At 42.3% G+C, this 22,950-nt stretch overlaps 2 protein-coding genes across 6 annotated transcripts in view; one reads left to right on the top strand and one right to left on the bottom strand.

Annotated features, from left to right (window-relative positions):
- Positions 1 to 22,550, bottom strand: part of swt1 (SWT1 RNA endoribonuclease homolog) — a 140,556-nt gene extending 118,006 nt beyond the window's left edge. For 3 of the 4 annotated variants that reach the window (XM_060829746.1, XM_060829749.1, XM_060829747.1), the window contains exons 1-3: positions 22,419 to 22,550; positions 19,109 to 19,240; positions 13,577 to 13,677 (exon numbers count right to left, since the gene is read on the bottom strand). In XM_060829746.1, coding sequence (XP_060685729.1) covers positions 13,577 to 13,677; positions 19,109 to 19,127 — 120 coding nt within the window. In that variant the 5' untranslated portion in view covers positions 19,128 to 19,240; positions 22,419 to 22,550. The remainder of the gene's footprint in view (positions 1 to 13,576; positions 13,678 to 19,108; positions 19,241 to 22,418) is intronic. The other variant, XM_060829748.1, reaches the window with a different exon arrangement.
- Positions 22,551 to 22,663: 113 nt separating this feature from the next.
- The window catches only part of trmt1l (tRNA methyltransferase 1-like), a 70,741-nt gene continuing 70,454 nt past the window's right edge, over positions 22,664 to 22,950 (top strand). For both annotated transcript variants that reach the window (XM_060829745.1, XM_060829744.1), the window contains exon 1: positions 22,664 to 22,713. In XM_060829745.1, the coding sequence (XP_060685728.1) occupies positions 22,665 to 22,713 (49 nt within the window). In that variant the 5' untranslated portion in view covers position 22,664. The remainder of the gene's footprint in view (positions 22,714 to 22,950) is intronic.

Raw genomic sequence — 22,950 nt, 5'->3', positions numbered from 1 at the left:
GTATGTGAGGAGATGCAAACTGTACTGAACACTGTGCTATGCTCTGTTCTAATCATCAGCTCTCATCCTCACTCTGACTGAGTGAAATTCATCGATAGATCAGCTGAAAACAGTTGGCCTTGGACATAACATCCATTCCCCTTGATTTTAATTTTGCAGGATATTTTTGTTACCTACTTCATGATGGTCTGCATCAGTATGGAATATGGGGGAGCTAGCCAAATGGGTACAAAATTGCCTTGAATGTAGTAGACAGAGGGTTATGGTGGAAAGATGTTTTTCAGAATGGATCACGTGACCAGTTATGTGCTACAACCATCAGTGTTGGGTCCACCGTTTTTATCATTTTTTAAAGTGATTTGGATGGTAAATAAATGGGGTATGGTTAGTAAGTTTGCAGATGACACCAAAATTGGTGGTGTAGTGGACAGTGAAGTTTATCTCAGAGTACAATGGGACCTTGATCAGATGGGCCAATGGGCTGAGAAGTGGCAAATGGAGTTTAATTTAAATAAATGTGAGGGGTTGCATTCTGGTAAGGCAAACCAGGGCAGGACTTACATAGTTAATGGTAGGGCCATAGGGAGCGTTGCTGAGCAAAGACCTAGGGTGCACAGTTCCTGGAAAGGGTAGCCGCAGGTAGACAGGGTGGTGAAGGTGGCATTTGGCACACTTGCCTTCACTGGTCTGGCACTGAATATAGGAGTTGGGACATCATGTTGCAGCTGTACAAGACATAGGTTAGGCCGTGTTTGGAATATTGCATTTAATTCTGGTCTCCCCGGTGTAGGAGAGTTGCTGTTAAAAACTTAAAGGGGTTCAGAAAAGATTTATAAGCATGTTGCCAGAACTGGAGCTATAGGGAGAAAATGAATAGGCTGGGGATTTTTCGCTGCAGAATTGAAAGCTGAGGAATGACCTTATACAGGTTTATAAAGTGAGTTTTAAGAAGATTTGTAGCTCAGGTTGAGGTTCTGTATGTAGGTTTGCTCGCTGAGCTAGAAGGTTCTTTTTCAGACGTTTCATCACCATACCAGGTAACATTTTCAGTGAGCCATGGAAACCCAAACAAATAAATAGAAAGCAGGAATAATCAACAATGCCTTGTCTGGAAGCTCACTGAAGACGTTACCTAGCATGGAGACAAAATGTCTGAAAATGAACCTTCCAGCTCAGCATGCAAACCTACATTCAAGAGATTTATAAAATCATGAGGGACACAGATGGGATGAACAGCCAAGGTAATTTTCCTCAAGGTAGGGGAGTCCAAAACTGGACACCATAGATTTAAGGTGTGAAGGAAAAGATTCGAAAAAGGGACCTGAGGGGCAGTGTTTTCTTGCAGCAGGTGGTATGTGTATACAACAAGCTGCCAGAGGTCATGGCGGAGGCTTGTACAATTACAACATTTAAAATGCAACTGGATGGGTACATAAATTGGAAGGGTTTAGAGGGTTATAAGCTAAATGCTGGCAAAAGGGACTAGATCAGTGTAAGGTAGATGAGTTGGAAGGAAGGGTCTGTTTCAATGCTGTACAACTCTATGATTATGGGAATCAGGCAGAAAAGGTTAGCTTAAGTCTAGGATCAGCCACGATCTTATTAAATGGCAGAGCACATCCAATTGGCTGCATGACCTTCACTTATGTTTCTTATGACTAGTTTAAGGATTGTGTTATACAACAGTTATGAGAGATCTCTGGAGAAGACTTAGATGGATCATCTACTCAGCATTTCCACTTGAAAGTTATTGCAAATGCTTCAGCCTTTTACACTGATATTCTGGGTTCTCTCATCAAAGATAGGGATATTTATTTATCTCATCAGATGTTTAAATGTCCACCATCATCCATGACTGGATATAACAGGTCTGCGAAGTTTTGACTTGATATATTGATTCTGGGAACACTTAGCTCAGATGTCATATGCTGATTGTGCTGTTTCACTCGCACAATGCCATATTGTAGCTTCTCCATGTTGACATCACATTTTATTTAGGTACCGCTAGCAGTACCGCTAGCTCAGTTATGCAAAGTGAGGCTAGAGAGTCCAGAGAAGACTGGAGAATTTATGGTGGGAGTACTAGACAAACTCTCAGCTCCAGGAATACAATTTGTCCTTGCAAATGATATCGCTAATTCACAAGTAGGCACGCTGCCTACTCTAATTGAAAAGCCAGTGAAGAGACAGGCAATTGAAGAAATGAAGGACTTTTATCCTTGAATTTTCCGTGATTGTGTGATCACAAGATCACAGAGGCACAAGTTGAAGCAGGAGAGATGAAAAAGTCACAGATAAGGAAGCTGACATACAGTTATCCGAAACTTTCTTTGATCAGATAAATGGAACAGATAAGGAGCAAATAGGTAAACTTGCAAGTATCTTTAGCTCTAGTAAGCCGATTTAATTCCTCATCTTTCTGCTGTAATTCAAATAATTATATCAAAAGGCATTTACTTAAAAAAAGACAGTGGATGCATTCCTCTGTGTTATTAGTTAACAAATGATGTCTTAATAAGGAAATGGAGACCATCACACATTCAAGCAGATGAAAAATGGACAGAGATTCATCAGCATATTTGGCCAGGAGGGTACAGAAAGGAGGTGCTGCGAGTTGCATATGAACTACCACTTAGAGGTCATTTAGGGGTGAGGATAACACAGGCTAAAATACAAAGACATTTTTACTGGCCTGGACTACACAAATCCCTCGAGAACTACCCTTCTCTGAGGATGAAAGGTCAGTCCTCGGCAGAGGCCTCACCTTCATTCCCCTATGCTCTCGGATTAACAAGTTCAACACGCGGCGAGATATCGAACAATTCTTCCGCCGCCTTCGCCTCCACATCTACTTCTTCAACCAGGATTCTCACGCACCCTCTGATGACCCCTTCTCCCACCTCCAACACACCCCATCCACCTGGACACCCCATGCTGGCCTCTTACCTGTCCTCGATCTTTTCATAGCCAACTGCCGCCGCGACATTAACCGCCTCAATCTCTCCAACCCTCTCACCCTCGGAACATGCAGCCCTCCACTCCCTCTGTTCCAACCCCAACCTCACTATCAGACAACGGAGGCGCGGTAGAAGTTTGGCGCACTGACCTTTATACTGCTGAGGCTAAACGCCAGCTCGCGGACACCTCCTCCCACTGCCCCCTTGACCATGACCCCACCTCCCACCACCAAACCATCATCTCCCAGACCATCCATAACCTCATCACCTCAGGAGATCTCCCATCCACAGCCTCCAACCTCAGTCATACAACCCCGCACCGCCCGTTTCTACTTCCTGCCCAAAATCCACAAATCTGACTGCCCCCGCTGACCCATTGTCTCATCCTGCTCCTGCCCCACTGAACTCATCTCTGCATACCACGACACGGTCCTGTCCCCCTTAGTCCAAAAACTCCCCGCCTATGTTCGGGACACCACCAACGTCCTCCACCATGATTTTCGCCTCCCCAGTCCCCAACGCCTTATCTTCACCATGGACATCCAGTCCCTGTACACCTCCATCCCCCGTCACGAAAGACTCAAAACCCTCTGCTTCTTCCTTTCCTGCCGTACCAATCAGTACCCTTCCACAGATACCCTCCTTCGACTGACTGAACTGGTCCTCACTCTGAACAACTTCTCCTTCCAATCCTCCCACTTCCTCCAAACCAAAGGAATAGCCATGGGCACCCACATGGGCCCCAGCTATGCCTGCCTCTTCGTAGGATATGTGGAACAGTCCATCTTCTGCAGCTAATCTTTGGAGGGTCGGCGTGGACTTGTTGGGCCGAAGAGCCTGTTTCCACATTGTAAGTATTCTAATCTAATCTACACTGGCAACATCCCCCACCACTTCCTCCGCTACATCGATGACTGTATCGGCGCTGCCTCGTGCTCCCACGATGAGGCTGAACAATTCATCCACTTTACCAACACCTTCCACCCTGACCTCAAATTTACCTGGACCGTCTCAGACTCCTCCCTCCCTTCCGAGACCCCTCCATTTCTAACTCGGGTGACTGAATCAACACGGACATTTACTATAAACCAACTGACTCCCACAGCTACCTAGACTACACCTCCTCCCACCCTGCCCCCTGTAGAAATGCCATCCCATATACCCAATTCCTTCGTCTCTGCCGCATCTGCTCCCAGGAGGACCAGTTCCAATACCGAACAACCCAGATGGCCTCCTTCTTCAAGGACTGCACTTTCCCCCCAGATGTGATCGACGATGCTCTCCACCACATCTCCTCCACTTCCTGCTCCTCCGCCCTTGAGCCCCGCCCCTCCAATTACCACCAGGACAGAACCCCACTGGTCCTCACCTACCACCCCACCAACCTCCATATACATTGTATCATCCGTCATCATTTCCGCCACCTCCAAACAGACCCCAGCTCCAGGGATATATTTCCCTCCCCTTCCCTATCAGCATTCCAAAAAGACCACTCCCTCCATGACTCCCTCGTCAGGTCCACACCCCCCACCAACCCAACCTCCACTCCCGGCATCTTCCCCTGCAACCGCAAGAAATGCAAAATTTGCGCCCACACCTCCCCCCTTACTTCTCTCCAAGGCCCCAAGGGATCCTTCCATATCCACCACAAATTCACCTGCACCTCCACTCACATCATTTACTGCATCCGCTGCACCCGATGTGGCCTCCTCTATATTGGGGAGATAGGCTGCCTACTTGTGGAACGTTTCAGAGAACACCTCTAGGACACCCGGACCAACCAACCCAACCACCCCGTGGCTCAACACTTCAATTCCCCCTCCCACTCCACCAAGGACATGCAGGTCCTTGGACTCCTCCATCAGCAGACCATAGCAACACAACGGCTGGAGGAAGACCACCTCATCTTCCACCTAGGAACCCTCCAACCACAAGGGATGAACTCAGATTTCTCCAGTTTTCTCATTTCCCTTCCCCCCACCTTGTCTCAGTCCCAACCCTCGAACTCAGCACCACCTTCCTAACCTGCAATCTTCTTCCTGACCTCTCCGCCCCCACCCCCCACTCCAGCCTATCACCCTCACCTTTACCTCCTTCCACCTATTGCATTTCCAACATCCCTCCCCCAAGTCCCTCCTCCCTACCTTTTATCTTAGCCTGCTTGGCAAACCTTCCTCATTCCTGAAGAAAGGCACATGCCCGAAACGTCGATTCTCCTGCTCCTTGGATGCTGCCTGACATGCTGCGCTTTTCCAGCAACACATTTTCAGCTACACAAATGTAGAACATAGAACAGTAGAGCACAGAACAGGCCCTTCAGCCCACGATGTTGTGCCGACCATTGATGTGAAGCAAACCTAATGTACGAACTCTCAAATTTCTGTGACCGTATGCATGTCCAGCAGTCTCTTAAATATCCCCAATGACCTCACTTCCACAACCGCTGCTGGCAACGCATTCCATGCTCTCACAACTCTCTGCGTAAAGAACCCGTCTCTGACATCCCCTCTATACTTTCCGCTATACTTTGCACATTCTCCCCGTGTCTGTGTGGGTTTCCTCCCACAGTCCAAAGATGTGCAGGTTAGGTGAATTAGCCATGCTAAATTGCCTGTAGTGTTAGGTGAAGGGGTATGGGTGGGTTGTGCTTTGGCGGGTCGGTGTGGACTTGTTGGGCCGAAGGGCCTGTTTCCACACTGTAGGTAATCTAATCTAATTCTCTCACCAACTCCAGGAACAAATGAACATTTTAGGGCGCCACGGTGGCACAGTGGTTAGCACTGCTGCCTCACAGCGCCTGGAGACGCGGGTTCACTTCCTGACTCAGGCGACTGACTGTGTGGAGTTTGCACGTTCTCCCCGTGTCTGCGTGGGTTTCCTCCGGGTGCTCCGGTTTCCTCCCACAGTCCAAAGATGTGCGGGTCAGGTGAATTGGCCATTCTAAATTGCCCATAGGGTTAGGTAAGGGGTAAATGTAGGGGTATGGGTGGGTTGCGCTTCGGCGGGTCGGTGTGGACTTGTTGGGCCGAAGGGCCTGTTTCCACACTGTAAGTAATCTAATCTAATCTAATCTAATCTAAACTGCTTAACACTATGATCTCTCGTGTTAACAATTTCTGCCCTGGGAAAAGGTTTCTGGCTATCAACTCTATCTATGCCTCTCATTATCTTGTACACCTCAATTAGGTCCCCTCTCTTCCTTCTTTTTTCCAATGAAAAACGTCCGAGCTCAGTCAACCTCTCTTCGTAAGGTAAGCCCTCCATTCCAGATAGCATCCTGGTAAACCTCCTCTGAACCCTCTCCAAAGCATCCACATCTTTCCTATAATAGGGCGACCAGAACTGGACACAGTATTCCAAGTGCGGTCTAACCAAAGTTTTATAGAGCTGCAACAAGATCTCATGGTTCTTAAATTCAATCCCCCTGTTAATGAAAGCCAAAACACCATATGCTTTCTTAACAACCCTATCCACCTTTGTGGCAATTTTAAGGGATCTAAGCACCTGCACACCAAGATCCCGCTGTTCCTCCACACTGCCAAGAATCCTACCTTTCATTCTTTATTCAGCGTCACTTCGCATTTACCAAGGTCGAACTCCATCTGCCATTTCTCAGCCCAGCTCTGCATCCTGTCTATGTTGCACTGCAGCCTGCAGTAGCCCTCTGCAATATCGACAACACCTTTGTGTCATCTGCAAATTTTCCAACCCACCCCTCAACCTCTTTATCCAAGTCATTTATAAAAACTACAAAGAGCAGAAGCCCAGGAACAGAGACCTGCGTGACCCCACTCAACACTGACCTCCAGGCAGAATACTTTCCATCTACAACCACTCTCTGCCTTCTATCAGCCAGCCAATTCTGAATCCAGATAGCCAAATCTCCCAGTATCCCATACTTCCTGACTTTATGAATGAGCCTACCACGGGGAACCCTATCAAATGCCTTGCTGAAATCCATATACACCACATCCACTGCTCAACCATTGTCGACCTGTCTTGACACCTCCTCAAAGAACTCAGTAAGATTTGTGAGGCATGACCTGTCCCTCACAAGGCCATGCTGACTGCCTTTAATCACACTACGCTTTGTCAAATAGTCATAAATCCTATCCCTCAATTCTTTCCACAACTTTGCTGACCACAGACGTGAGACTGACTGGTCTGTAATTGCCAGGGATTTCCCTATTACCCTTCTTGAAAAGAGGAACAACATCAGCCTCCTTCCAATCCTCCGGTACGACTCCCATGGAGAGTGAGGAGGCAAAGATCCTCGCTAGTGGCTAAGCAACCTCCCTTCTCGCTTCCTGGGGCAGCCCAGGATAAATCTGGTCTGGCTCTGGGGACTTATCAAATTTAACTTTTTTCCAAAATTTCTAACACATCATCTTCATCAATCTTGATCTGGTCAAGACTGTATCCCAGCTCCTCTAGGTTTTCATTTACAACAAGTTCCCTTTCCTTGATAAAAACCAAAGCAAAAAACTCATTTAGGGTTTGCCCTATCTGCTCAGACTCCACGTGCAAGTTCTCTCCGCTATCCCTGATCGGCCCTACCTTCTCCCTGATCATTCTCTTATTCCTCACATATGAGTAAAACGCCTTTGGGTTCTCCCTAATCCTTCTTGCCAAGCCTTTATCATGCCCCCTCCTGGCTCTCCTCAGTCCATTTCCGAGTTCCTTTCTAGCAAGCCTGTTACCCTCCAAAGCTGTGCTAGATCCTTGCTTCCTCCACCTTATGTAAGCTGCCTTCTTCCTTTTGAGGAGAAGTTTTTTTTCTGTTGGCACAGGTTCAGAAGGAGATAGAGCGTATGCTCCAAAATGGCATAATCGAAGCGAGTTACAGTGAGCTCACCGTAGTCATGGCGCCAAAGCCAGATAGCACTCAACGGTTATGTGTGGACTATTGCAAAGTCAACGCCGTTACAAAGACAGAAGCATATCCAATTCCAGGGTTGGAGGACTGTGTTGAGAAAGCAGGACAAGCAACTTACAATTTTAAGTTGAACTTATTCAGAGACTATTGGCAAGTACCTCTGTCAGACAGAACAAAGGCAACTTTGGTTTTTGTAACGCCAATTGGACTATATCAGCTCAAAGTCATGCCATTTGGTATGAAAAACACTCCAGCCACATTTCAGAGACTGACTAATAAGGTCATTGTCGGATTGTCCAACTGTGTGGTGTACATTGATGACCTAGTGATTTTTAGTCACTCATGGAATGAAGATTTATATCATTTATCAGACTTGCTCGATCAACTTCGGAAGGCAGGCTTGGTGATAAACCTAGCTAAAAGTGAAGTTGCCAAAATCCAAGTCACTGTCCTGGAAAATATTATTGGACATAGACAAATGGCCCAACAAGATGAGGAAATAAAAGTAATTGGGGAATTTCCCACACCGTCGATGAAAAAAGCAGTTCTGGGGTTGAGTGGATTTTACCAAAAGTTTGCATAGAACTTTAGCAGTGTGGCTGCTCCACTCACCGAACTGTTAAAAAAGGGCAAAAAGTTTCAGTGGACAGCAGACTGTCAAAAGGCATTTGACAGCCTAAAATCTGTGTTACCCACTGCCCCAATATTAACCACACCAGATTATATTAAGCTTTTCAAGTTGGCTATCAATGCCAGTGATGTAGGCATGGATGTGGTACTCCTGCAGGAAGATGACGAGGGAATTGAAAGACCCATCAGGTATTTTTCCAGGAAGTTGAACGTTCATCAACAGAAATATTCAATGGTGAAGAAAGAGACTTTAAACTTGGTATTGGCATTACAATATTTCAGTATTTATATTACCAGCAATGCATTTGAGACAATCATATACACTGATCACACGCATTGACATTTGTGGAAAAACCTCAGGACAAAAATGCCAGACTGTTTAGATGGAGCTTGTTGTTGCAGCCATTCAATTTGACCACTGTGCATGTGGCACGTTGGGAACATATGATCGCCAATGCATTATCAAGATTCCAATGAGATATTGAGGCATTTGGTGGTGGGTGTACCATGGCCTGAATTTGCATTTGGTTGTGCATGTTTGCATGTTTATAGTTAGTCTGGTATATATGTGTGTTTAGACTTCTAACCGGGTTTTGAAGGGTTAAAAATGAAGCCATCTTTTGGTATTGATTTTTTTTTAAAAAGGGGGGAGGTGTCACAAAGCTAGTCGCTTTTTCTAAAAGTTGTTCCTTTGCTCAAGGAGAATCCATCCTTGATTTTTTTCAGAGGGGCAATAAATCGGTCTGGGCTCCAATCAGTCTGGTTTGGTAGAGATAAAAAAGATTTTGAGAGGCCTTTTGTTTGAATGGAAACAGATGGGACTTCAGGCGAAAGTGGTCATGTTTTAGAAGTGTCCTGTATAATGAAAAGGGAGTGGTCAGCTGTTTAGCTGAAGCTGAGCTGAGCTGATCAGTTTTAGTTCAGTCTTGAACATGGAAATTCAACACGGAGCTTTGTGGAAACTCTCTCTCTTTCTACCCTTGAACTTCAACCCGGAAGCATGTGTTCCATTTATACTGGATTTTAAAGGGAGTTTGATTATTGGGACTGTTGTGTATATTTGGAACAGCATAATTAAGTCTCGGTGGATAGGTTGAGTTCTGTTGGGGTTCTTTATTCTGTTCTTTGGGGTTCATTGTGTAATGCTGTGAATACATTTTTGTCTGTTTTAAAATCTAGTAGTCAACCTAGCTAACTTAATCTGGGTAATTTTCACTGTACACTTACCGAAACAAATTGCAAAGTTATGATCTGGGGCTGCCTGCCCACAAGAATGTTTTGAGTGGTCTGGCCTAGTCCATAACACTTTTTCCTGCACTCCTGATCAAATCAAGGTTGATCGTTTAACTTGATGGTAATATCAGAGTAAAGGACTATGTGAGGCCATGAGGTTACAATTGTGACTGAATTAATTCTGCGGCAGCTGATAGCTCATACGTCATGCATAACTACTTCTAATCTATTCTATTTAGCACAGTGACATTGTCACCACAACACAATGATCAGTATCTGCAATGTGAAAATGGAACTTTACATGAGGACTGTAATGATTATTCCTGCCAACATTGTCATGTCTGTGCAACAGCTAGATTTACAAGGGTGAGATCCAACAGGTTTTCCTCCTTGCTGAGTCTGTCACCACAGGTCAATCAAGATAACTATATCTTTCAGCACTTACAGCCATATGGGATGACTATTCCATATTATTGGCTCTATTTCCTTTACCTGTCAAGTACTCTTGAGATTCACCGGCTGCCCGTCAGTCTAATTTTTATATCCTATATATTGTACTTATGCCCATCTCTTGGGGACACATCACACATAATTTCCTTCAGAATTCTTTATAACAACACAAATCTCTGTAAACAAGTCACCATTCCATGGATACCGCCATTGTGACATACTTTGCATTCAGTGAGTATGGCTTTGTGACACGCATCCAGAGACCACCACAAACTGCTATGCTGCTTCTGCACATCACAAACAGAACTACAGTTTGAACAGTCATTTTAAAAAGAAACATATCCAAAAATAAACACATCGTCTCAGCTACAGAAACTACACACTGCAAATGCAATATTCTATTTGCCGGTACAGCTTCATTTGAAGTTTCAGCATCTAATCTATAAATCACCATGGCGCTAAATATTCTGGCTGAAAATAACTTCTTTATCCTTTTTAAAACTGTTTGCCAACATTACCTGTTGACGCCTTTCAAATTTTTTTCAATTGTGATAATTTTCATGCGCATACACTAAAGGCAGACAATATAACTTCAACCTGCAATATTTCTGTAGCATTTATTGACTTTAAAAAATGGCCTTAACTTAAAAGAAGTGAATCATGGAAGCGATATTAAATACTAAGAAATCTGCAATAAATTGTGTCAATTGGAAACTAGACACTCAAGAGTCATAAACATGGAAACAGACCCTTCCAGCAAATTGATGCGGACGATAATCACAAACTAAACTTGTCCCACCTGGCTGCGCTTGGCCCATATCCCTCCAACCATTTCTTATTCATGTACTTATCTAAATGTCTCTTCAATGTGATATGGTTAATGTAATTTCTGCAGTTTCACACACACACACATATTTCTTTATTCACACATATACACACACACACACACCCAATTCACGCGCATCCACACACATACAAAGACCCACACACATATACACACTAGACCCACACTACCTTCACACACACACACACACATATACATTCACACACCACACACATATTACACACACACACACCCAATTCACTCACTCACACACACACACTCTCTTGGTATGAGTGGGGTAATTTCTGTACTAAAACTGAGGTTTAATGAATAGAAGCTAAATTATGAAACTAATGATTGACTAGGCCATAATGAAGCATGAACTAGAAGTTACCTCTGTAAAGCCAGGAACATGGTAACCTTGGGCAAGAAACCAAGGAATGCTTCGATTAGACACAGAGGGCAAAATACAATGAAAGCTCTTTTCATGACATACACAAAAATCAATAAATGTTATAACTAGTAGAACATGAAGATACCAAATAGCAGAAATTGTAAAATAATATAACATTTTAATTAAAGAAATTGGCAGAGAAAAGCGTGAAATGCTTTAACCAATGGAATTGTCATTAATGATTTTTAATGTAAGAAAAATCCATAGCGTGAGATGTTTAAACCAATGAAATTATCACCAATGTATTTGAATGGAAAAATAATGTATAAGTATTAGTGCTGTAAAATCTCCCGTTGCGACTTCCGAAGTCCTTTTTGGAACTCGCCCAATCTTCGAAGATTGAATAAACATCTGTTGCTCCGTTTGTGTGTGTCTCGCAGTATTTCGATTTGCCACGGGAGAAGTAATAGCCGGTGGGGATAAGGGCTGATACCAGTCAACTTGGAGTTCGCCTTTTTGAACTTAACCTTGCGGACAGTCTCCTTTGATACAAGGGTTAAAGGACAGTCCGCGGTTGGCAGAGTTCGGAGGCAGGACCCAGTTGTTCTGAATCAGATCCCTAGAGTTAGAATAGTTAGCCAAGTGTCAGGAACTATTCTCCGGAGATTCAGAAAGCCTAGACAGAATTCACTTATAACAAATGTTGTAACTGTACCCACATCTACCACTTCCTCTGGAAGTTTATTCCAATAATATTGTCTCCATGTCTTTTTTAAATCTTTCTCCTTTCACCTTAAAAATATGCCCCTCATCTTGAAATCCCCCACCCTAGCAAAAAGACACTGCCATTCACCTGCATGATTTTATAAGCCTCTGTAAAAGTCACCGTTCAACCACCTAAGTTCTAGTGAAACAAGTCCCAGGCTATCCAATCTCTGCTCATAACTCAAACATTCCATTTCCAGCAACATCCTGGTAAATCTTTTCTGAACTCTCTCCAGCTTAATAATATCCTATCAATAGCAGGGTAACACGAGAACTGCATACAGTATTCCAGAACAGGCCTCACCAATGTCCTATACAACCTCATCATGTCTTAACTCCTATACTCGAAGGTCTGAGCAATGAAGGCAAGTGTGCTAAATGCCTTCTTAACCAGCCTACCTATGTGCAATGCAAATTTCAAAGAATTATGTATCAGAACTGCTAGGTCTCTCTGTTCTACAACACTACCCAAGGCCCTATTTGTAATTGTACAAGTCTTGCCGTTGTTTGTTTTATCAAAATGCAATACCTCACATTTATCGAAATCAAACTCCATCTGCCACTCTTCAGCCCCTTTACACAATTGATCAAGATCTCTTTGTAATCTAAGATAACCCTCTTCACCGCCAACTACACCACCAATCTTGGTGTCATCTGCAAACGTACATGCTTTCTATATTCTCACCTAAATCATTTATATAAAATTGTAAACAAAGGTGGACCAGGTTCCAATCTCTGTGGAACACAGGAACACTCTGGTCACAGTCCTCCAGTCAGAAAAAAACAACCCTCCACCATCACTTTCTGTCTCCTGCCATTAAGCCAATTTTGTATCCAATTAGCAAGCTAACTCTGAATCCTATGTGATTTAACTTTACTAATTAGTCTACCATGAAGAATCTTGTCAAAGGCTTTACTGAAGTTCAAATAAACAATGTCTATCACTCTGCCCTCATCTGTCTTCTTGGTTACTTCCCAAAAAGCTCAATCAAGTTTATGAGACACAAATGTTCTCATACAAAACCATGCCGACTATCCCTAATCATTCCTTGCCTCTTCAAATGCATATAATTCCTATCTTTCAGAATAACTTGCAACAATTTACCCACCAACGAAGTCAGATTCACAGGTCTATAGTTCCGAGGCTTCTTCTTATATCCTTTCGTAAACAAAGGTACATTTAGCCACACTCCAATCATTCAGCACCTAACTTATAAATGATACAAAAACTTTTGCAAGGGGCTTTGCAATTTCCTCCCTAATTTTCCATGGACATACCACTATTTTTTAAAACGGCATAAAACGTGTATCAGACCTGATTTCGATACAGTAGCTCCTGACACCTGGATTGCTATCAATACGCAAACAAAACCAGGGATAAAAACATTCAAGTCAGTGGTAAGCATTGAATGCGTGCAAAAAAGGTAGAAGAACCATAGTGTCCTCACGTCATGACTGGAGCGCTCTGACTTTTTTTTCTTTGACGAAGACTTGGTCTTCTCTCGCTTGTGCTTTGAATGTTTTCTGGACATCACGAATTTATGAGAAGCTTGAGAGATATAAAGAGAGGTTTGAATTAATGCTACAATATAAAATGCTGCCAGAAAAGCAGAACTGGTTTCATTTAAACATAACATCTATGTCTGTACTGTAGTACATAGCCATTCAGCACATAGTTAGCAGCTGTAGTATCACACTGTCTCTCTTTAGTCAAGATTTAGGCCCATCTTGCTGAGACACCAACCCAACTTGACTGTAAAAGCTTAAGCAGTGTGCAAGAGTGACAGAGTCTGTGAATGAACGAACAGTTCCTCATAGATTATGTCTTTTCCGTGTATAGCAAAACCTTTTCTTTCATAAGTTGCCTCTGTAGCTAAATCTTCCAAGATATTGTAGGGGCTTTCAAGAGTGAATTCACTCATCACCCACATTCTATTTTGAATCCTGGACAAAGGTAAGTTATGAAGTTTAGGTTACCATCCAGCCACAATACCTTTAATTACAGAACTGGGTTTAGGGGCTAAATGGTCTACTATAGTTTCAAAATTACTTCCAATTTCCATTACTGGTACACATTTCCTGAAATATACCTCTCGCCCAATTGTAATCTGGAGCATTCTCTGCACCCTCTTGAATAAGTATTTAATACGTATTTAAGCTAACATTTAATAATTATCCCATTGATTAACAAATAATTTAAAATCTTTGCTTAATTAAAGAATTTGAACAGAGAAGATTACTTGATTATAAAACATTTCAACAAGATTAATTGTTAATTCTTCATATTATGTACCACTTAGCATAAACCCACATTTCTTCAACTGAATATGCAATGTTTGAGGAAATCTCAGCTACTCATGGGTTGGAAATAGCCAAGTAGACACCTAAATCAGGTGCCATGCAATTGTACCACACACCCAAGTTTTTAAACAGAAACAGGGAAAACAAATGGTGGACTGCCCTCTTTGATTTAATTAGGGTGGGAGGTAATGGGAGGGAAAGAGAGAAGTTTGCCAGCCTACTTTCTGAACACCCTGAATAAGAAGTTCTAAAAAAGTCTTATCGTGTGACACGTGCCCCCATGTTTTAATTTCCCAGCAAGAAGAGATAACCTCGGTATCTATAAGTCAAGCTTCTTCAGCATCTACTATGTTTCAATGAGATGATCTCTAATTCCTCCATAGCCTTGAGAATATTAGCCCAATCAACTCTGCCTCTCACCATGAAACTGAGTCTTTCTATCCTACAGAATAATGCAAGTATATCTTTCCATAAATAGAGACCAAAATTGCACACGGTATTCCAGGTATGGTCTCACAAAGCAATGTGCAGATGCAGTGTTTATTTTTATATTCCAATACCCTGTAATAAAAGTCAAAATGCCATTTGTCCTCCTAATTTCTTTCTCTACATGCACACACTCAAGACAATTAGGGCATCAGTGATTACAAAATTGAGGCTTTTTAAAATATTTTCTGTTTTTTTTAATTACCAAAGTAAAGAGAATCTCTCACTTTCCCACATTACACTCCAAATGTCATCTTGTTATCCACTAACTTAATCTGCTTACCTCACTTCACAGTCTCCTTGCAGCTTTCACTCCACCTACCTTTCCAACTAGAAAATGTTCCATTTAGACCAGATTAGATTCCTTACAGTGTGGAAACAGGCCCTTCAACCCAACCAGTCCACACCGACCCTCCGAAGAGTAACCCACCCAGACCCATTTCACTCTGACTAATCCACCTAACACTATGGGCAAGTTAGCATGGCCAATTCACCTGACCGGCACATCTTTGGACTGTGGGAGGAAGCCAGAGCAACCAGAGGAAACCCACGCAGACACGAGGAGAATGGCCCAGACCAGAGGCTGAAATCGAATCTGGGACCCTGGTACTGAGAAGCAGCAGTGCTAACCACTGAGCCACCGTGTGCTGCCCCTAATGTTTGTACTCTGTCCACAAACTATTCCTTTACTCATGCTAAAATATTGTCCCCCACACCCACATGTCTTTTCCTTTATATTAATCTTTTGAGTAGCATCTTATCAAATGCCTTTTGAAAATCAAGGTATATTCTGATTCCCTGTTGTCCACATTATTAATTACATCCTTGAAAAATATAACATTTGTTAGTCAAATTTGTCAAATTTCATTTCACATAACCAAGATGACTTTTATCACACTACTTTTTTTTGGCGCATTTATGTTATTCAGAAGTTTTAATAAAAAATCACTTTCCAGAGAACTGATGTTAGGCCAAATGGCCTGTAGTTCCATTTTCTTTCTCTCTCCTTTCTGCAGTATGTTACACGTATTAATTTCCAATATGCTTAATGATTTCAGAATCGAGAGAATTTTTGAAAATCATAGCTCTTGCAGCCATAATCTCTGCAGCTATCTCTGAAGACTCTAGAATGTTGACCATCAGGTTACAGTTCCTTCAGTTTACTACTTTCTTTCTGCTGACATTAATTACCCCAATGAAGGTTCACCTCTAATTCCACACGCAAGTGAAGTTCTACTGTGAAGTCAGGCACAAAATGTTTGTGTCTCTGATAAGTTTTTCATTACCATAATAATTGCTATGAATGTGTAAGGGGTACCGTACTATTAAGAGAGTTAAAAAGTAGCAGAACTACCTGATACAGCACCAAGTGTTCTGACTAAGGTAACAAATGTAACATTTGGTCGAATAGCTAGATTAGCTGGGTTGCCTGAAGATGACAAAATAAATTCAAATTCAGCAAATCAGTTTAAATTATACCCCAAAATACCAAACTCCAATCAAGTTTGAATTTAGATTACTTACTTACACTGTGGAAACAGGCCCTTCAGCCCAACAAGGGGCGGCACGGTGGCACAGTGGTTAGCACTGCTGCCTCACAGCGCCAGGGACCTGGGTTCAATTCCCACCTCAGGCGACTGACTGTGTGGAGTTTGCACGTTCTCCCCGTGTCTGCGTGGGTTTCCTCCGGGTGCTCTGGTTTCCTCCCACAGTCCAAAGATGTGCGGGTCAGGTGAATTGGCCCTGCTAAATTGCCCGTAGTGTTAGGTAAGGGGTATATGTAGGGGTATGGGTGGGTTGCGCTTCGGCGGGTCGGTGTGGACTTGTTGGGCCGAAGGGCCTGTTTCCACACTGTAAGTAATCTAAAAAAAAAGTCTACACTGACCAGCCGAAGTGCAACCCACCCAGACCCATTCCCATACCTTTACCCCTTTACCTAACACTACAGGAAATTTAGCATGGCCAATTCACCTAACCTGCACATTTTTGCACTGTGGGAGGAAACCGGAGCACCCGGAGGAAACCCACGCAGACACGGGGAGAATGTGCAAACTCCACACAGTTTCCTGAGGCAGGAAATTAATCCAGGTCTCTGGCACTGTGAGGCAGCAGTGCTAACCACTGTGCCACGTGCCGCCATTTAGTTTTTTGACAATATTAAAACCCAATGAAACAATCGGATGCTTTGGGATAAAGGACTGGGAAAAATTAAACAGTTGAGGGAGAATTGCCAAGCCATCAGCATGTACAGACTGACCAAAACATAAACCTTTATCAATCAGTGACCTGTGAAACAGAAATCCCAAAGAAGAAGAAAGGAAGACAGAGGAAGATATAAAGAGAAGATTCGATGTCTGGCTAGTTTCAATATTTGAATTTTGGGAGATCTTAATCAGGGCTTTTATCAGGTCAGTATTATCAAAGGAAAAGTGAAAAATTGGTTAGATGAAGGAGTTGTAAACAGTTGTTAGTTAATTATTTCTTAAAGTATAACAGAGAATAAAGTTGTTACTTTTACTTTAACTAGTTCTTGGCATCTCGAATTTTCACAGATTACTGCACGGAATAAATCTTTTCTGTGTTGCAGGTTTAAATTAAGCGGGGGTGGGGGAGGTTTACCCAGTGATGTAACATAATTCTTTCTCTGCTTTTAAGAGACCAATGTTTACTCTAGCTACTCTTCCTTTTTATGTACTTAGAAAGGCTTTTACAATCTGTCGTATTCTTCTGCTTAGTTTACATTTGTACTTTACTTTTGTTCCTTTCATCAACCCATTGGTAGCCCTTTGCTGCTTTCTAAAACTATCACAATCCTCAGACTTATTACTATTCTTTGCAGCAGTCTAAGTCAATTTTTAAATCCATTTTTAATTCATGAATTCCTGAACTTTCTGTCTAAGTCATGAATGGTGCTTTCTTGTTGAGTTGTTGCTTTTTAATGGAACATATTTTGTTTGAATATTTTGAATTGTTTCTTCAAATGGTTCCTATTACTTGTATATCATAGATTTTAGTTTATTTACCAAATCAACCTCAAACAAACAATCTGAAACTGAAGAATGTCACTGTCAAACTTAACATGGAATTCAATCTGATTATTATGCGTGTCACCTTCAGAATCCTAACAGCAGTCTCTATACTACCCCAGACAGAAGTGAAGAATGGTCTGGATTAAATTTACATTGCTACAACTGCACTGGAGATGAAAATCCCCGAGGTCTTATTCATCATGGCCAGAGACCTCAACCAGGCCAACCTCAAAAAGGGTGCTACCAAAATACCACCAACACATCTCCTGCCTCACTAGGGGCCAAACATCCTTGAGCACTGTTCCACAACCAAAGATGCCTACCGCTCCATACTCCACACTTCGGAAAATCAAGTCACTTCGCTGTGTTCACCCACCCAGCTTACAAGCAGAAAGTTGAAATGTGAAGACCCAGCACAGGATGTAGTACAGTGCTGGTCTGAAGCAGCAGAGGAGGATCTGCAGGACTGCTTGGAATTGGTAGACTGGTACATATTCAAATATTTACTGAGTAAAAACTGCCACCAGTCACACACTTCGTTAGCAAGTGTGTAGATGACTATGTGTCAAAGACATCAATCCATATGATCCCCAACTGGAAACCTTGAATGAACTGGGAGATCCACCGTCTACTGCAGACGTTGGACGATCCAGACATATACAGGAAATCCAGATATGATATCTGCAATGCCACTAGAGATGCCAAGAGGCTGTACAGGACTAAGTTAGAGACCCAAACTAACTACACGGAAACCTGCCACCTGTGGCAAGTCCTACATGACATAACAGGATACAAAATGATGCAGAACAGAATAACAGACAAAAACACATCCCTCCCTGATACACTCAAAGCTATTTATGCTTGGTTTGAGTAGAATGGCAGTGAAATGATGCCAACTACCCCAACACCCCAGGATACACCTGTCCCCTTAGTCAATGCTGCAAACGTCAGATTGGTCTTCCGAGATTGAACCCAAGGAAAGAGACCAGCCCAGATGAAGTCCCTGGCCATGCACTAAGATAGTGTGGATCAGTTTGCAGGAGTATTCACCGACATCTTTAATCTCTCGTTGCTACAATCTGAAGTCCGCACCTGCTTCAAGAAGACTGGTATCATCCCCAGTACCAAAGAAAACACATGCAATATGCCTCAACCACTACTCACCAGTGGCTCTGATCTCCATAACGCCGATGAAGGACTTTTGCCTGCAATGTTGATTTTCCTGTTCCTCAGATGCTGCCTGACCTGCTGTGCTTTTCCAGCACTACTCTGATTTTGCCTCCCATTTACCACCCCCTGAGAAAAAGAACAGGAAATGACATCACCAACCCAAGGAAACTCAAACATATACATAGAAAGCAGGCTACACCAGAGGCTCACTGAACGCGTGACCTAGTATGGTGGTGAAACATCTGAAAATGAACCTTCCAGCTCAGCGAGCAAGCCTACATCCAAAAAGCATTCTACATGGCAATGGTCTGGCCAGGACTGAAAGAACTACATAAAGTTGTTAATAGGCTTCTGTTTATTGCTAGCCCAGGCCGTCAAGCAAGCCAACCTCCCATCCATCAATTCTATCCACACTTCTCGTTGCTGCAGAAAGACAGCCAACATTGAAGCCACTTCCAACCCAGTTATACACTCTTCTAACTTCTTCCATCAGGCTGAAGATACAAAAGCTTAAAAACAAGCATCAACTGATTCCCCAGTTTAACAGACTGCTAAATGGACCGCTCAAATTTCAAATCTAACAATGATCTTATTTTTGTGCACCTCCTGTGCAGCATAACTTTGTATGCCTCACCTCTGTTTAATCATCTATGAGCGGTAGGATCTCGTATGTTACGATCTGCCTGTACTGCACACAAAACATTTCATCTTCTAGAACAACCTTTCCAACTTGATCGCTCTAGTCTATTTGTAAATTAGATCTTGTTTAATGATCTTTCCAACAATTTAATTACTATTACAAAAGAGTTTCAAACACCTATGTTTTGCAATTGAAAAAGTGCTCAAACTTACTTTTGTAACCCACCTCTGATTTTCAGACAAGGCACACGCTTCCTATCTTCCTAAGGGTGGAAATTATTTTATCGTACTGCCGTAAATTTGATGATGTCATCTGTTAACTTTCTAAATTCCAGGTAACACAACTTCAGTATTTATCATCTCTCCTCACAGCTTGACCTTTGGAATCCTGATGTCAGTCTGCTAATTCAATTCCGCAGTCCCTCCATGGCCAACATATTCTATTCAAGGTAATGCATCCAGAACCAAGCTCGGTACTCAAGATATAGTCCAGTAAGTTGATGACATTGTAGACATACACAGATGAAGCACAGTATTTACTTAACTACCTGTATTAATTATAAAGGACCAATTATAAATTTTAGATAAGAAAATTTGATCAATTTGTCCTGCCAATCCTCAACCTGGAAACAGTAGCAACAGGAAAGGAGTAAAAATACAAAGACTATATGGTCTGCATATACAAAGAAGAATCCGACAAGTTGGCTACTGCCTGCAGTGAACTGATCAAGTCCTTGACGGAAAGGCATTATAATTCTGGTTGGATGAGCTGTGTGGCTGAAACATAATATACAGGCAGAGTGGACTACTTATTATAGTTGAGATTTTCTGTTGTATCTGCTATTCCATATGACATTTATAGTTCATAATTATCATGTTTTGCTTGTTAATTCGTGTTTAATTTTAATTCACTCTGTTTAGAGTTATAAGTACAAAGAGTAAAATTTGTCTGATCATTTCACCATTCAAGGGATGATCAGTAAATTGGTATTCTAGTTTATGGATCACCACAATAATCACAACAACCAGATTAGCAAGAACAGGTGCAAATCAAAATCTAGAGGATGGTTATGAATAGGAGTTCGGGACTTTACAAGGAAAAAGAGATTTAGGATAGGTGAGAGGTTAGTGAAGCCAAGAGAAAGATAAAGAAGAATTGAGATGGAGGTTGAGAAGTCATTTAGTAAAAATGCTGAGAAAGAAGCTGTAAAGATTTAAAAAGCTATTATACTTGGGAGGGCATTATAGACACAGATTTTTAGATGGGGGCAAAAGCAAAGCTAGATACATAAAACGAGAGAATATAGGGAAATAGCAGGCTGGGGATCAATTGGTGGGAGAAGGCTTGTTAAGCACAACGTCTTAACAACTTTGATAATGGAATTTTAAAAAAACACATTGGCACTCACTAATGTAGACAGAAGGATAAAAATACAAAGATATGGCAAATTATGGCAAAAAGGATAATAATGTACACAGATTTGTCATTTAAAAAGAAGAGAACATTCTACCTTTTTAGACTAATAAAAAGCTAGAAATAGTGGAGTTCCAGAGAGTAGGAGCTCAGAGTACAAGATCAATAAACCATCAAAAACAAGTACAGTATATAATCCAAATAATAATGGCATGTTGAACATTATATCTAAAGTACCAGAATACGAGTGATAAATAGAAGTTGCTGGAAAAGCTCAGCAGATCTGGCATTTGAGAAAAGGTCATTGGACCTGATACCTTAGCTTGAATTTCTCTTCACAGATGTTGCCAGACCTGCTGAGTTTTTCCAGCAACTTTTGTTTTTATTTCTGATTTATTTCTGCGGTTCTTTTGGTTTTTACCAGCAATAAATGTTACATTATAAATAACACTCTGATTGGAGCAATGTGAGCCAATCTGGTCATCACACAAACAAGTACATATTTTAAAAAGCAGTGTGAATTTATCAAAACCTATTGCAAGGCTTTACTTGGGAAAATGGTAGAAACTAGGGCTGTATTTCACAGAATTTGAAAGGTTAATGGATGATTTGAAGATTTCAGTTCTTTTGTGAGGTAGGACTGGAAGGCATCATCTAACAATTAGTACCAGGTTTTTCAGTAGTGGCATTAGAAAAAAAACAAAAGTGAAACAAGTTTGAAACTAGCCCCACAAACAGCAACTGATGTCTAGTCAATTGGTAGTTTCAAAGCAGAGACTGACACATTTTCAGTTACCGACATTATTACAATGTATGGGTGAAAGGCGCATGAGACGGGGTAGGTTTCAGCTATGGTTGTACTGAAAGCCAAAAGAGGCTCTAGGTGCCAAATGCTTGCCCTCTTGTTCCTGTGAATGGTTATCAGCTGTGGGTTACTCCCCAGGATACCTGTATTCCTTCCTACAGCGCTGAGTGTTAGCTAGCGGTTCCTATCGATTAGGCAAGTAACTTAAGAGTGTCTTATAGTTGCATGAGCCAATTTGCCACAGGGTACCAAGTGTAGCCCTGGTTCACGTTGGAGAAATTCGACCTGGCCAGCTGCACTGTGGAATTGTGCGCATGCCCACTGATGTCTGCAGACATGGAGACACCAGCGGGTGTAATCAAAGAGCTCAGGCCTCCTTCCTATCAACCACAGATTGGCATTATCTACCGCTCTGTTGGGAAATTATCACCAAAAATTATACTCACCGTAAATATATCAAACAGAACGTGTACACCAAACCTTCCCAACAAGACCATGCGAAATGTATTTTGTCCAAAGCAAAACTTCCGCTATTCTCAAGTAGTTAACTACGGTGCTCACGAAGTGTTCTGGGAGATTTAGAGTCCTTCCGGCAGGTACAGCCGGACTACAACTCCCAGGATTCACAGCAAACTAAGTGCATGCGCATTGTCGATCCTCTACCCTGCATATTGAACTACGCTTTTGGTAATATGGCGGAGCAGCAAGCAGGGGACCTGCACCAGGAGGACACTGTGTCAAGTAGGCATATGATCGAGAGGCTTTGTATATTCTTACTTTAATTGTTGTTAGGGTGTCAAGTCATTTTTAACACAGAGAAGACTTGCGAATTTTGTCTTCCAGTGCTTGTCTTTTTAGGAAAACTGATAAAATTCGTTTGATGGCCTGACCGCAGAGCTCCGTCTGAGGGCCTGATCCTGGGGACGGAGCTGAGAGGCAGGTGTAGAGGCAGCTCTCCGGCGAAAGGCGCAAGTTTAT

Source organism: Hemiscyllium ocellatum, chromosome 9, assembly GCF_020745735.1.
Source record: "Hemiscyllium ocellatum isolate sHemOce1 chromosome 9, sHemOce1.pat.X.cur, whole genome shotgun sequence".
NCBI classification, from domain to species: domain Eukaryota; kingdom Metazoa; phylum Chordata; class Chondrichthyes; order Orectolobiformes; family Hemiscylliidae; genus Hemiscyllium; species Hemiscyllium ocellatum.
This window is presented reverse-complemented; position numbering and strand designations above follow the sequence as displayed.